At 39.3% G+C, this 16456-nt stretch overlaps 3 protein-coding genes across 3 annotated transcripts; 1 reads left to right on the forward strand and 2 right to left on the reverse strand.

The window, feature by feature from the left end:
- Positions 1–32: 32 nt before the first annotated feature.
- Positions 33–791, reverse strand: LOC145062639 (uncharacterized). Its single transcript, XM_079010222.1, has one exon. It carries the CDS (start codon positions 789–791, stop codon positions 33–35), a length of 759 nt encoding a protein of 252 aa, XP_078866348.1.
- A 4746-nt stretch (positions 792–5537) lies between these two features.
- LOC145062669 (uncharacterized) lies at positions 5538–9758 on the reverse strand. The gene is made up of 5 exons (XM_079010246.1): positions 8315–9758; positions 8236–8247; positions 6104–7654; positions 5790–6020; positions 5538–5602 (listed from the first exon to the last, which is right to left on the reverse strand). Exons 1-5 carry the CDS (start codon positions 9756–9758, stop codon positions 5538–5540), a joined length of 3303 nt encoding a protein of 1100 aa, XP_078866372.1.
- Positions 9759–12186: 2428 nt separating this feature from the next.
- On the forward strand, positions 12187–16197 carry LOC145099637 (putative disease resistance RPP13-like protein 1). The gene has a single exon (XM_079037176.1). The coding sequence runs from the start codon at positions 12261–12263 to the stop codon at positions 15978–15980; it is 3720 nt and encodes a 1239-aa protein (XP_078893302.1). The 5' UTR covers positions 12187–12260; the 3' UTR covers positions 15981–16197.
- Positions 16198–16456: the final 259 nt, after the last annotated feature.

Here is a 16456-nt window from a genome sequence, read left to right on the forward strand (position 1 = left end):
TAATTATAAAAGCTAAATATGTATTTGACCTCTTAAGTATTAACTTTCTGTAGGAAGTCTCTGAAAACAACATTTTTCGTTTTATTATTTGCAGTGTTTTCATCAGAATCTATAAGTATTTTCACAGAATCTGGAGAGGTAGCACGAGACAATGCGACATAAAGTTGTCCATGTGTGAATACTGGGTGAGGCAGATAAATTCCAATTTTTTTTAAAGATTGCCCCTGGCTTTTGTTGATAGTCATAGCATAACAGACTTTTAATGGAAACTGTTTCCTAACAAAGATAAAAGGTATATCAGGGGCTTTATGAATAAATCTAATTCTGGGGATTAAAACTTTGCTCCCAATGGAAGTCCCAGTAATAATTGTTGCCTCAATAACGTTGGACAATAACTGTGAAACCATCAGTCGTGTGCCGTTGCATAAACCTTCTTTCTGGTTTATGTTCCGAATCAGCATAACAGGAGTGTTGATTTTCAATAACAGTGAATGCACAGGTATGGAAGGGAAGGTCAAGGCATTCAAATACTCTAATGGATAGAAAGTATTAAACTCTGTACTTTGGTTCCCATTGAAGTCAATACTGTCAGCACTTTCATACATCTTTGAATCACCAGGACTTCTCTGCAAAACTATATCATTTATTTTTTGGATTGTTTCGTTTTTTGGACAAACTATTGCTCTAGCAGACAGAGTCGAAGCAGAGGGTTTTTTCATAATATCATCTCCATAAACAAAGTCTATAAGGCTGTGTAATGCGTTTTTTGTTGGAGGTATGATCAGTGACATAGGAATCTCAACCCACTTGGTATTTGTCTTATCGCATGCATCAATTTCACCAATGAGTCCATCCCCAATTTGAAGTAACCAACTTTGAGATACCTAAATGACTATCAGATGAGGTGGACAGGTTTTTAAGCCGCATATTATCTGTCAATTTATACAAACTGAAATATGGCCATAAGTACGAGTTTGGCAACGTAAGGGAGATAATTTCAGAGGGTGTGGTCTTTGGCGACACAGGTAATGTCTGACGAAAGTCTCCTCCTAATTATTAGCTGTATATTAGTTGTATATCATTAGCTGTATATTAGTAGGGTATTTATATACCTTGTCAAGATATTGCTCCAAAATTAGAAGATTGTAATTTCCTATTTTATAGCTATCTCCCTGTATATGTACGTTTTCTGTTGTGGAATGAAGAGAGGCGAAATTCAATTGCGTTCATGGTATCAGAGCCATCGCTCTCTACCTAAAATCCTTACCTGCAGATCACGATCTGCACCTCCTACTATTTTCTTTTCTCTGCTATTTTTTTTTCTTTTTCCAATTTGTTCTCATGTCTGAAAAGCCGGAAGCCTCATCAACTGTTGTCACCAAAACCTTGCACCCTGTGTATACTGTGGCCAATATTCAACACAAGGTCAGGGTTCTCGATGGCTTGAAGGTCTCCTACTCATCATGGGTTAAGTTATTCCAACTTCATGCCAAGGGATATAAAGTCATGGCACATATTGATGGTACGAAACCTCCTGCCAAAACCGATCCAGAGTATGAATCATGGTCCGAAATCGATGCAATCGTCCTGCAATGGATTTATGGGACACTATCTGATGACCTGCTGACTCGTGTCCTTGAAACTCAGTCTACGGCTTGTGAGGCTTGGTGTCGCATTCAGACCATATTCCTCAATAATAAAGGTTCAAGGGCTGCAGCCCTTGAACACGAGTTCAACAATCTCACTCTGAAAGCCATGCCATCCCTCGAAGCATATTGTCAAAAGCTCAAGGAACTAGGTGACAGACTTAATGATGTGGACTGCCCTGTCAACAATCAACGATTAGTTCTTCAATTAGTCTGTGGATTACCTGCTGAGTATGATACAACAGCGGCCTACATTAATCAGACTCTTCCCTCGTGGGAGACGGCTGTGAGTATGCTGGAACTCGAACACCAAAGGCAGACAGCCCGTGAGACCCTATCCCCACCCACAGCCATGGCTGCTGTACATTCGGCTCCATCTACTCAATTCAATCGCCGGCGCCAAGGCAACAGGCCAAATGGCAAGCGGCCTAATTCTCAGCAGAGTAGTTCTTCCTCTGCTCCAAGGCGCAACCCCACGAATCAACAGCCCAGGTCTCAGCAGCTTCAGCAAACACAAGCACAACCTCGGTTTTCCTTAAATGCTCGTGCTCCCTATTGGGCTTATTGGAGCCCACCTCCCTGTCCTCACCCAACAACTGCAGGTTGGAACTCTCCATGGAATTGTCCACCATCCCAGCCTTGGACTCCTTGTTCTCGTAGGCCTGCTTCTCGTACCAATGGCCTGTCAGATAATCAAGCTCATGTCACAGCTTATGACCCGATGGAACCTACTCAAATAGGTGAAGCTTTTCAAGCAATGAATCTGGAACAACCTGATGAACAGTGGTACATGGATTCGGGAGCCACTGATCACCTCACTGGAGATCAAGGTAAAATTTCAAATCCCTCGTTATCCTGTCCAATTGGTTCTATATTTGTAGGAAATGGTGCTCATGTGCTAGTGCAAGGATCAGGTGACTCATCTTTTCAAACACCCACCCGAGACCTGCACCTTAAAAATATCCTTTACACCCCAAATATCGTTAAAAACCTTATTTCCGTTAGAAAATTTTCAATTGATAACAAGGCTTCTGTTGAATTTGATCCCTATGGGTTTTCTGTGAAGGATTACCAGACGGGCCGGATGATATCTCGCCACAATAGCTCCAGTCAACTTTATCCTCTCACCTACCCAGTCACGGGTTCCACTTTTCTATCCGCAAGTACTCAAGATGTTTGGCATGACCGTTTGGGCCATCCTGGCCTCCCTGTTTTGTATTTTCTTAGTTCAAATAAAATCATTCCATGTAATAAACGTTGTCGAACTTTAGTTTGCAATTCGTGTCAAATTTCCAAGCATAAATGTCTACCTTTTTCTATTTCTACCTCCTCTACTATATTGCCCTTTGATATAATTCATTGTGACTTGTGGACCTCACCCGTAACAAGTAAAACTGGATATAAATACTACATGGTTTTAATTGATGATTACACCCAATACACATGGGTATTTCCGTTAAAGTTCAAATCCGAAACCTTCACAAAATTCTCAACCTTTCACAAATACATTAAAACCCAATTCAACTTACCAATCAAAGCCTTCCAATGTGATCTAGGGGGTGAATTCGACAACCATTCGTTCAAAATGTTTGCTGACACGAACGACCTCCACTTTCGGTTTTCTTGTCCCCAAACATCCCAACAAAATGGGAAATCAGAGCGCATGATTCGAAGACTTAATGAAATCATGCTTGTACTTCTTACACATGCATCTATTCCACCACATTTCTGGGTCGAGGCTCTACATACGGCCTGTTATCTCCATAACATCCTCCCGACTAAACTTCTCAATTTTCACACTCCCATGTCAGCTCTTTACCTCCGCCAACCTGACTATAGCCACCTACGAGTGTTTGGATGTGCGTGTTATCCCAACACCACCTCCACTCAAGCACACAAATTAGATCTTCGTGCCAAACTTTGTGTCTTTCTCGGTTATCCGGCCCATTTCCGTGGCTATCGGTGCCTTGACCTCTCCACGGGCAAGATCATATTATCCCGTCATGTAACATTCGATGAAACCTCTTTTCCTCTCGCAAATAAACCCATATCTACACCTATAGACTACTCTTTCCTGGAGTCTGCCCCCTATCCCACCTTATTTGATCCTATACCTAACATCCCCACCTCACCCCCCTCCATACCACTCACCCCCTCAACACCACCACCACCGCCGCCGCCCCCTCCCCATCCGCCACTAATCCACACCTACCACCGCCGAAACAAGCACACACCTCCTGTTCCTTCTTCAACCACTATAAGAAACCCACTTCCTGCCTAGCCTATCAGCACCTTGCCTACACCTACTAACACCCATCCCATGACAACCCGCTCCCGGTCTGGTTCTCTAAAACCACGGGAACCCATTAATCTCCACACTTCCGCATCCCATGCCATCTCACCCGTACCCACTTCTCACCTCAAGGCCCTATCTGATCCTCACTGGCGCACTGCCATGCACGAAGAATATCGAGCCTTAATGGACAACCACACGTGGGACTTGGTACCTCGGTCGTCCAATGCTAATATTATTCGGTGCCATTGGCTATTTAGACATAAATTCAATGCCAATGGCACTCTACAAAGGTATAAAGCTCGGCTCGTTGTTAATGGAAAATATCAACAAGTTGGTATTGATTGTGAAGAGACTTTTAGTCCCGTGGTTAAACCAACCACCATCAGAACGTTGCTTAGTCTTGCAGTTTTCCGGAGTTGGCCAATACACCAACTTGACGTCAAAAATGCTTTTCTTCACGGGGACTTGCACGAGACTGTTTACATGTATCAACCCATGGGCTTCACAGACGCCACTTATCCTAATCATGTTTGCAGGTTACGAAAATTATTGTATGGACTTAAATAGGCTCCTCGTGCGTGGTATGATAGATTTGCCACCTATATCATTAAGTGCGGCTTCCGGAGCACCGTTAGTGACACTTCTCTCTTTGTCTATAAACAAGGAAATGAAATGGCCTATTTACTTCTGTATGTTGACGACATCATCCTCACCGCTTCTTCTGACAAGCTACTCACCAACATCATTGCCACACTTTCTCGTGAGTTTGCTATGTCTGATTTGGGGGCTCTTAACCACTTTCTTGGGATCCATGTCAAACGCCAAAATGACGGGTTATTCCTGTCTCAGGAAACTTACGCTGCTGACATTCTATCCCGTGCTCACATGGCTGATTGCAAACCAAGTGCCACACCAGTTGATACATCGCCAAAATTGAGCGCATCCAGTGGTGACCTATTAGCTGATGGAACATTATATCACAAACTTGCAGGTGCATTACAGTATCTCCCTATCACTAGACCTGATCTCACGTATGCGGTACAACAAATATGTCTATTTATGCATGCCCCACGGGAACCCCACTTCAAATTCCTAAAACGAGTTCTTCGATATCTTAAGGGCACTATTCAGCTTGGTCTTCATATCTCTCCCTCCATATCAAGTCAACTTATCGCCTACTCTGATGTTGATTGGGGGGGATGCCCGGATTCCTGACGCTCTACTTCGGGTTATTGTGTCTTTCTTGGGGAAAATTTGATATCTTGGTCGTCGAAAAGGCAACATACTATATCACGATCAAGCGCCGAAGCTGAATATCGTGGGGTCGCAAATGCTATTGCTGAAACGAGTTGGCTACGCAACTTGCTTTTGGAATTATTTGTCCCAACTCGCAAAGCAACCATTGTTTATTGTGACAACATATTTGCAGTTTATTTGTCTGAAAAATACCGTGCAACACCAACGTACAAAGCATGTGGAACTCGATATCCATTTTGTAAGAGAAAAAGTCCGCATTGGTGACATTCGAGTTCTTCACATCCCAACAGATTTTCAGTATGCGGACATCTTCACAAAAGGGCTACCGCGTCAACTATTTACTCATTTTCGATCCAGTCTGTGTCTCCGGTCTCCTCCGGCTCAGACTGAGGGGGTGTATTAGCTGTATATTAGTTGTATATCATTAGTTGTATATTAGTAGGGTATTTATATACCTTTTCAAGATATTGCTCCAAAATTAGAAGATTGTAATTTCCTATTTTATAGCTATCTCCCTGTATATGTACGTTTTCTGTTGTGGAATGAAGAGAGGCGAAATTCAATTGCGTTCACTAATAACATCGACATACCACCAAAGACTTTACTTTCACATTCAAGGATATCTCTCAAAGAATGGTCCAAACACTCAAAACAATGTCTGTCACTCATGGGAGCCTCATCCCATATAATGATGGAAGTTACCTTCAACAACTCAGCAAGCATTGTCTTTTTTGTAATATTGCATGCAACATTATCAGTAAAGTCAACTGGGATTTTGAACCTGGAACGAGCAGTTCTTCCTGATGGAAGAAGCAGAGATGCTATACCAGAAGCAGCAACAGCAAGAGCTATTTTCCTCTTGAACGGAAATAAGCTAGTATTGTTGTCCACAGGAAAGTTTTACCAGTCCCTCCATGGCCATAAACGAAAAGCAGCATCTGTTGGCTTTTAGCTTCTGCAGATTGAACAACATTATAGATGTTCAGCTGCTCATCATTTAGAGACGACAACATCTGTTGGTGAGTAGCTTTCAAAATGTCCTTATCGTACGTTGTCTCTTCTAAAAAAAGTCTATTTCTTAACATAGCAACGGTCTCCTCTGTAGGTTTGGGCAAATGAAAATCAACAACGGATTTTGAAGGTGTAGATGACCTAAGCACATGATCCAGTTCATATAAAACCATCTGCCGTATGTGCAAATCATCTATACTTACATCAACACCAAGATTTGACATCTTTATATTGTGTACCAAATCATCACTCATTTTCTTCCATCCAAAATGCCACAAACACATAGGATCGTTAACATCACATAGAAGGAGCAGATAACAAAATAAAGAACGAAGCTGAGACGATGTAGCCCATTCAGAAGCCTCAGTAAAAGCGTCCATCCACTCTCGATCTTCCCCTATTAGAGCTAACGAATCACAGGTAGCTCGAAAATCAGAGTACACAATGCTAGAGACAGTACGAACTTCTTCATAAGACCTACAACCTTTTTGATGACAAAGCAACATTCTTAAGTAAAATAATTCTCCAGCAGATGGATGAACATAGATAAGTCTACCTAATGCATGAGAATTACAACGTTTCCTTCTCTTCCAAGCTTTTGCCTGTTTGTCCCACCAGTACTTAGTAGGATATGAGCTATATGTAAGATTATGACCAGTTCTATCCCACTTATTGTTATCAAACCAACCTAACAACAAACTGCTTCCAAAGCTGGGATCGTCAACAACCTGGTTAATACTAATGTTTTCTTTAAATAACACAGATTGCATATTTGGCAAATGTACAGGCAGTATGACAATTGACGGATCTCGGTCATGAATCGGAAAATCAAGTATACGCCACGTGGCTTCATGAGGGCAGAGGAAACGGCCATCGATGTAGTTCTTAATCTCATCAATGACAGGAGGTTCTACTGAAACAGAAGATCCAGAAGTATGCACATCTCTCTGAATAACAAACCTAACACGCTCCATTCCCTTCGATACATATTTGAACAGATACTTAATCATCATGTTCCACCCACAATACTCGACATTTATATGTGCATTGAAACGACAACACAGTCTTTTGTTATACGGGACAATGAACCTGTTGTCTATTTCTACACCTGTTTCTAACCTATGGACCGCACCAGATCGCCTTTTATAATGTGCATAACCATCCTTGTTAAAAACTGTATCGTTACGGAATTTTTTTGGGAATCTTTTCTTACACTTACCATCCTTCATACATGGGGACTTAGTATTTAGCAAACCACACGGTCCATGTACAAGGCATCTTGTAACTGTCTGATATAATAATGGCTCTAAAATAGGGTCAGGTAATTCAGCTGTAATGTAAGCATCAATGGCAAATGGTTCCTTTATCTTGTGGGGATCTGCTATCCATATGAGCACATGACAATGCGGTAAACCCCTTTTCTGGAATTCAATAGTATATAGATCTGCCAAAGAAAGAACCGTTAAAAAAGGAAAACTAAATAGTAAATACAATAAAATTTTCAAAAAAAGGAAAACTAATTAGTAAATAAAATATAATAATCTAAATTCACTAATGAACATACGAAATTATAGCGAATATATTTTTTAAAAGAACATTGTTAAAAATACAAAAAATATTTTAAAAAAAAATTAATCAGTAAATACAATATAACAATCTAAACACAGTAATGAATAATCGAAAATATAGGGAACATATTTTTTTTAAAAATATTGTCACAGAAAAAAAAAAAAAAACTTACAGCGAATATATTTTTTAAAAGAACATTGTTAAAAATACAAAAAATATTTAAAAAAAATTAATTAGTAAATACAATATAACAATCTAAACACAGTAATGAATAAATGAAAATACAGGGAACATATTTTTTTAAAAAATATTGTCACAGAAAAAAAAAATAAAAAAAAATTACAGCGAATATATTTTTTAAAAGAACATTGTTAAAAATACAAAAAATATTTAAAAAAAATTAATTAGTAAATACAATATAACAATCTAAACACAGTAATGAATAAACGAAAATACAGGGAACATATTCTTTTTTAAAAATATTGTCACAAAAAAAAAAAAAAAAAAAAAAAAAAAAAAAAAAAAAAAAACTTACGTGCTGAAACAGGACCGAACGTCTTGTCAGATTTCAAATAACTAATAAAGGCAATAACTTTCATATGGAAAACACGTGAGATTATGTCTGCCCTACTCGGAACATCAAACTGGCGATGCATGTCCATGTACCTGCTGATTTCTGGCCAACCAACATTACACGTAAATGTTATAAAATACTGTGTATTCCCATATTCCCGACAAATAGAAAGGGCATCCTGATAATGACTGTACATATACCTTGGACCACCGACGAAAGATGGTGGTAAAATAACACGCTTACCAATACTTCTACCATCAGTATCACCATGTGATATGGCATCGTAAATACCACTAACATATGCTGATCTTAGGTGATTTTGATTTTGTTCATAAAAATCAAGCCGCGAAAGTTCAATACATGCATATGCGTCAACTAAATATTGCTGGAATAATCTACATGAATTTAGCACAACAGAATATATACCATTCCTTGCATGTATTTGGTAAGAATAATACATGTTGATACTAAGATTCCTAGCCTTCGAACCAACCTCATTTAAAAGCTTCAACCGTGGGGACCAACGATCCTCACCATAGGGAAACAAAACAGGATACTGCAATGGCATGTAGCTAGGATGAAGTTTACTAATCCTACGCGGAGGACCACTTTTTGAATGGACAACTATATCATATGTACTGCCAACTGCGTCTTCACCAACGACAATACAACCCAAACTACCAGGGGCCGGAGGGCCATACAGACGATTAGGAATATCATTAAAAAGAGGAACTGCATATTCAGGTAAGTTTCTTTCGGCAGCAATATCTTTTGCACATTTAAAAGTTCTAACATATTCATTATGAGCTGTAAAAAGATCCATAAGACCCTCAACTATTGTTGAATCTAAACAGCCATTTTCATTTTTTGGAAAAGCAGAGAGCCTATTATGCAATTCATGGTCTGTATCAACAATATACAATTGCAAAAACTTTGGTCCTTTTTCATCAACAACATCAAAAGCACCAATCCAATGACAAACCTGACCAGAAACTTTGAATACATATGGACCATCCGCCCTATTAACAGTGTCATCCACCTTACCTCCAAAAGACGTCATGCTAAACATACTATTATAAGCCCTTATGTTTTTGATGAAAGGGCGAAAATCAAATAGAGCAAACAACAATTTAGGAGGTAGAAGTGGATATGGTAAAACAACAGAACCAGATTTACAACACCGCATATAGGCAGGGCAATCTGGACGTGACAAATACATAACCCTTTCATCAAACCAGAAAAAAGCACTACAAAATCTACAAACAAAGGTGCAATCGCCGATATCATCGTAAGAAGGCAAAAGTAAAGCATCGTTACCAACAGAAGAACAGGACCCTTTTTCGGAAGACAGAAGGCCAGGTAAATGAGGAGAAAAACGGCGTTTAGAAGACGAACCTACAGACATGATATTATAGAGGGGGATCACCAAAACATACCTAAAAAACGAACCTTGTAAGGGAGAAAACGAAAGCAGCAAGCAAAAACAAAGGAAAATGACTCTTGTAAAGGAAAGGACGATAGCAGCGAGAAAACAAAAAGCAGAAGGAAGCAAAAAAATAAGATCAGAAACAAAAAAAAACGTGATAAATCTCATTGGTGGAATGTGAGGCGGCAAGAAAATGAGATAAGAAGTAGCGAATACAAGAAGTTTAGTGTTCAAAATAAGAAAAAAAAAAGTTCCGTGTGAATTGATGAAAGAGAAAAAAGTGGACTGCAGCTAAACTTTTTAAGAATTGATGGTATATATAATTGTGACGATAGGGCCTTTTTATTATCTTTAACACCTTTACCCCTCATAACGAAAGAGACTTATTTGTAAAAATGATTAACCTACTTATTTTTATCAAAATAATTAAACTTAATTTATATGACCATTATTATATTATGAAAGGATAATGATGTTTTAGTTATTGAAAAAAAAAGTTATTGAAATAAATAAGACAAAATTGCAAATTTAGTACTTGTGGTTTTCAAAAGCCTTTGGATGGGGTCCAAAGAGTTTCCAACTTGCATGAAATGTCCAAAATTAAGGTTTTTCTGGGTTTTTGGTCTCTGATACACTTAAAAAGACGATTTTACCCTTTTCATTTTATTTTTCTATTTTCTTTATTTATTTTGGTATTTAAATAATTAAAAAAAACTAAAATCTCTCTCTCTCTCTCTCTCTCACACACACACATATACACTCTAATACCATCTCTTTCCCCTCTGATTTGCATCTTACCATATAAATACTACCCCTCTTCCTTCTTCTTCATACACGGCAAAGAAAATCCACCGGAGGTGGAGCCGTTTTTCCGACCACCAAGACAACAACAACCCAAACACCCCCTCCTTTGTATCTCCTACCCTACTCCGAACCCTTGTCACCTTCCCATATGCGCCTCTTGTCATTCTCGTCAAGCAGAAAACTCGGACACAACAGGAGGAGGCTACTGGAGCAACCTTTTCCACCCACGGCAGCCACTGCTTGTGGTCGTCGTTACCCTCCTACCACCACAGTTTTTGACCACCACCAAACTCTCCCCTCCTCCCTCGTCTTCCCCGTCGTGTGCTGCCAGATGGAAACGGAACGAGGCAGCGAAGCTGTTATCGCTAGCCACCCGTCACTAACCACCAACTCGTTACTGCCACTGCTATGAACCATCTCCACCTCCGAATACTCCGTCGACCCTCTCTGTCCAGCCACCACTCTAATTTGAAGGTGATTGTCATCCCCCTCTTATTTGCTTCGTCAGATCGAGACAAGAGACTCACTGTGAATCTCCATTTTTGTTTAAGCAAACCTCCATTTTTGTTCATCAATTTGGGGATATCAAAGATGAAGTCCATGAGAGAGAGAGAGAGAGAGAGAGAGAGAGAGAAGTGGGTGGGTGAAACTTTTTTTCTTTTTTCTTTATTTTTTAATTAAAACAGCATTAGAATAATTATAAAAAAATACTAAAAAAAGAAAATAAAAGGGTATAATCGTCTTTTTAAGTTTTTTTTGGACCAAAACCCAGAAAAACCTTGATTTTGGACCTTCCATGCAAGTTGGAAACTTTTTAGATGCCATCCAAAGGTTTTTGAAAACCACAAGGACCAAATTTGTAGTTTTGTCAATAAATAAGTTAGATTTTGATTCTTGTATGTATCTCTATAGTTAAACCTTAATTGATAAGACATGAGGTGATGAAGAACACAAAGGTAAAATGTTCATATCCATTTTTATTGGTTGTGCTGTTTAAGTTGACGGCCCAGGACCAGGAACAAACAACACAACGCTATAAAACCATGAAACAAGGATCAAAATTGCAAATAAATTTATGTTTGAACCTAAACCAGAAAACATCTAAACATAAAGGAGTAGTTTATTACTATATGGGACCTCTGCTTCCACTGATGACGTTTCCCCCCATCATCTCCACGACTCCACAATCACCTTCCTCCTCCACGAAGCCCACGTCCGGAGCCACCACCTCCGGTGAGTCATCTATTGCCGCCCAAGGCTCCTCACCTCTGACGTCAAAAACCGCCTCTGCCCCATCCTCTATTTACTCCGGGCCATAATCGGTATTTCAGAGATTAACAAACACACCCACCTCTCTCAAATCGCATACTTTCATGAAAACTTCGGAATCTCCTTTTTCCGACAAGATGCAGCGGCGGTGGAAGAACAGGGCCGAAAGAAGAAGAAGGGTTTGCTCGTTTTGATCCTGCATCCTCTATAAATTAAAGTGAATGTCTATTTAACGAGGGTATATTTGTCTTTCCATTATTTTTTCAGTGGATGATAAAAATGTCTGAAAAATCCTTTATATATTTGTCAACCCTTTTACACTGTATTCAGTCCATCCTTTTTCTTCTTATCTGCTCATCCTTCTGAAATCAAAACCTTCAAAAGCGATTTTCCCTTTTCCGGATTCCAATGGCTGAAATCGCTGCTACTGCAGTTATCACTGTGCTGTGTGAGAAGCTTGTCTCTGGTGATTTGATGAAGCTGGCTCGATCCAAGGGGATTGATTCTCAGCTGAACAAATGGAAGAACACCTTGCCCATGATCCAAGCCGTGATTGCTGATGCAAGCCAGAAGCAGATAAAACAGAGAGCTGTTCAACTGTGGGTAAACAATCTCCAGGATTTGACTTACGACATAGACGATGTGCTCGGTGATTTGGCGACCGAAGCTCTGCAACGCAAGTTGAATCAAGAAGCTCATGCTAGTACCAGCACCAGTAAGGTATTGAAGATCATCCCAACTTGTTGTACTAATTTCACTCCTCGCAGTATTAAGTATGGTCAGAAGATGAGTTCTAGACTAGACGAGATCACCACCAAATTGGATGATCTTATTGTGCTGAAAAATAGCCTGGGTTTGAATGTGAATGTTGAAAGCTCAAATATGATAGAAGGACGGTTGGAGGAAAATTCATTGGTTGATGAGTCCAAAGTCATGGGTCGGGAAGGGGATAAAGAGGCATTGTTGGGGAATGAAGAAAGTGATCAAAATGTGAGCATTGTGTCGATAGTGGGTATGGGTGGAATTGGGAAAACCACTCTTGCCAAAGTTTTGTACAACGAGGAGAAAGTGAAAGATCACTTTGAAGTCATGGCATGGGTTTGTGTTTCTGAAGAGTTGGATGTATTTAACATTAGCAAGGCTATCTTCCAAGCAGTAACAGGGAAAAACGAATCCTTTGCTAATCTTGATCTGCTTCATGTGGCCCTCAAAGAAAAACTTTCAAAGAAGAGGTTCATGTTTGTTCTAGACGATGTCTGGAACGAAGACCATAGTAAGTGGGAACTCCTCCAAAGTCCTCTTCTTGTAGGAGCACCCGGAAGTAGAATTATTGCCACAACCAGGAGTACGAAGGTTGCATCAGTGATGGACTCGCAGCAAACTTACCCTCTAGGCGTTTTGTCAAATGAAGATGCATTGTCATTATTCGCTCAACACGTGTTAGGAGAAAAAAACTTTGACAAACATCCAACACTTAAGTTGCTTGGTGAAGGCATGGTTCACAAATGTGGTAGATTGCCTTTGGCTTTGAAAACGCTGGGGAGGGTGTTGATGGGAAATAAAAATGTTAATGAATGGGAGGAGTTGTTGAAGAGTGAGATATGGGATATAGAGGATGGAAATAAGAAGATTCTTCCGGCTCTTAGAATAAGCTACTATCATCTGCCTCCACATTTGAAGCAGTTATTTGCATACTGCTCCTTAATTCCAAAGGACTATGTGTTTGACAAGAATAAGTTAGTCCTATTGTGGGTGGCAGAAGGATTTTTGTCCCAATCAAAAGGAAACAAGTCAATGGAGAATTTAGGTCATGAGTATTTTGAAGAGCTAAAGTCAAGGTCCTTTTTTCAACATTCAACGGATGATGAGTTAGGATATACGATGCATGACCTGATAAATGACTTGGCTACAAGTGTTGCAGGAGAGTTTTCCTTTAGATTGGATGGTGAGGTGGATGTATCTGATATGAATGAAGCTTTTGATAAGTTTCGTCACTTTTCACTTGTAGGTCCAAGATCTGGATCATACAGAAAGCTTAATGAATTACAAAGAGCTAAACACTTGCGAACTTTCTTAGTCATGTCAGTTGGTTTGGAAAACTACGGATTTTTGGACAAGGTTCTTCTTGAACTACAATTCCTGAGGGTGCTAAGTGTCGTGGGCTTGAATGACATGTACGGAGATAGTCGGATAATCACGAAGGTACCAGAATCCATTGGTAATCTCAAGCATCTACCGTACCTTAATTTTTCTTATACCAGAATCACATGTTTGCCTGAAGAAGTGAGTGAGCTTTATAATCTACAGATCTTGTTAGTTCATGATTGTGAGGAGTTGTCTAGCTTGCCAAAAAATTTTGCAAAGTTAATAAACCTACGACATCTTGATATAAGTAATACTCCAAAATTTAACAGGATGCCCTTGGGGATCGGTGGATTAACGACTCTACAAACTCTGCCCAAGGTCTTTATTGAAGAAGGTAACAGGTTCAAAATATCCGACCTTAAGGGCCTTACTGATCTTCAGGGTTGGCTTTCCATTACGGGTCTAGACAAAGTGATAAATCCAATACAAGCAAAGGATGCCAACTTACATCAAAAGAAGGGTCTTGAAGTTCTGGAGATGAAATGGAGTGATAATGTCTTTGATGATTCTCGGAATGAGACGATTGAATATGAGGTGCTTAAAGAACTAAGGCCTCCTCCTAAGTTAAAAAGCCTCCAGATTTTGAATAACATGGGAATGAGATTTCCCAGTTGGGTCGGTGATCCCTCGTTTGAACAGTTAACAGAGCTTACACTATGTGGTTGTAGAAGTACACATTTAAGACTTGGACATCTGCGTTCTCTTAAGAAATTGGTTGTTGAAAGGATGAATGAGGTGAAGACTGTGGGTTTTGAATTACCTGCACCTACAAATTATTTTCCATCACTTGAAGTTCTGGAATTTGGTCATATGCAAGGTTGGCAGAGGTGGTCAATTAATAGTGGCGACGGACATGAAACTCCTACATCATTTCCTCGTCTTTGTAAAATATCTATCAAATGTTGTCCAGAACTTGATGAAGTGTCAATCGGATTGATACCTTCACTTCGGGTTATATATATAGAAGAATGTTCTGAACCGTTGTTAAGAAGCATGGTTGGTTTGTCCTCATCACTTGTTAAATTGAAAATAGAGAGTGTTAAAGGACTTACTCAACTACATGGAGACGATTTAATGCATCTTGGGTCACTTGAACATCTCTACATTGAAAAATGTGATGAACTGAGATACTTGTGGGAACGAGAATCAGAGGCATGCAAGAGTCTTGTGAGTTTACAGAAGTTGGAAGTAACAAATTGTAAAAACTTGGTTTCATCAGCCGAGAAAGAGACTAATATTGGGATCAGCATGGAATCACTTAAATCTGTGGAATTTCGTAACTGTGAGACATTGGAGAGTTACAATTGTCCAAATAGTGTTGAGAGTTTGGAGATACGTGATTGTGATTCAATGACATCCTTGACCTTCTCAGCAGTGCAGGAGCACCCGTCCCCTCTCACTGAATTGACAGTTGGTGATTGTGATAACATACAATTACAACCCAAACCCATTCCAGCAAAAGACCTAAGTTTGTCGAGCCTTACATCTCTTCAGATTAGATTTTGCAAGAATCTAAAGTCATTTCCTCATGAGCATTTTCAAAGTCTCACATCTTTGGGATGCCTGTGGATACAAGACTGTCCAAGTAAGGACTACTCCTTCCCTTGTGGGGTGTGGCCTCCTAATTTAAGCAAATTAGGGATATGTGGCTTAAATAAGCCCATGTCAGAGTGGGGTCTGCAGAGTTTTCCTACCTCACTAGTTAACCTATGGTTATTTGGCGAAAATTCAGGAGTGGTTTCATTTGGAGTGGCAGATGATGTGAGGAATACTACTACTACTCCATCATCATCATCATCATCTTTTCTTCTTCCACTATCTCTGGTTTCTCTAACGCTCCATGGTTTTACGGATGTGGAATCATTTTCAGAGGTCTTACCACACCTCCCATGCCTTAAAACACTTGATATTTGGCATTGCCCAAAGCTCGGAGATCTTAAGACCATTTACGATCCATCAAATGTGACAATATTGCTGTGGTAGTAGAAAAGGTTCGTCATCTCCTTTCCCATCATCTGTGTCTCTTACATAAGAGTGGTTATTCATTTCAATAATGTTATTATTATAATCATTGTTTCTTAACAAACTTGAAAGAGGATTCTATAGCTTGTATCCCAAAGTATTACGACCCATCTCTTATGATAAACATCACAACTTTTTTTTTGATAAATGTGATATTCCTTATAAAGTAAGATTTCAATTACTGTGTATTTTTTTTTTATTTATTTTCAATAACTATCCCAAAGTATTCGGAACATTAATTTCGAGACTTGTTTGTTTTGGTTTGTTGATAATACTATTTTAATACTGAGCTAACAATCAAAACTAGTACAAAAATAAGAGAAAACTACACCTGCAATAGTTGAATAGCTTTTCTATTTTTGTAGAACTTTTACCATTAACTTGCTATGTACATTTGTTGCAACTGTATTATTTTATCTTCATTGCACCACTTCTTT

This window comes from Lactuca serriola, chromosome 1 (assembly GCF_051521515.1).
Source record: "Lactuca serriola cultivar US96UC23 chromosome 1, Lser_US96UC23_V15, whole genome shotgun sequence".
Lineage (NCBI taxonomy): Eukaryota > Viridiplantae > Streptophyta > Magnoliopsida > Asterales > Asteraceae > Lactuca > Lactuca serriola.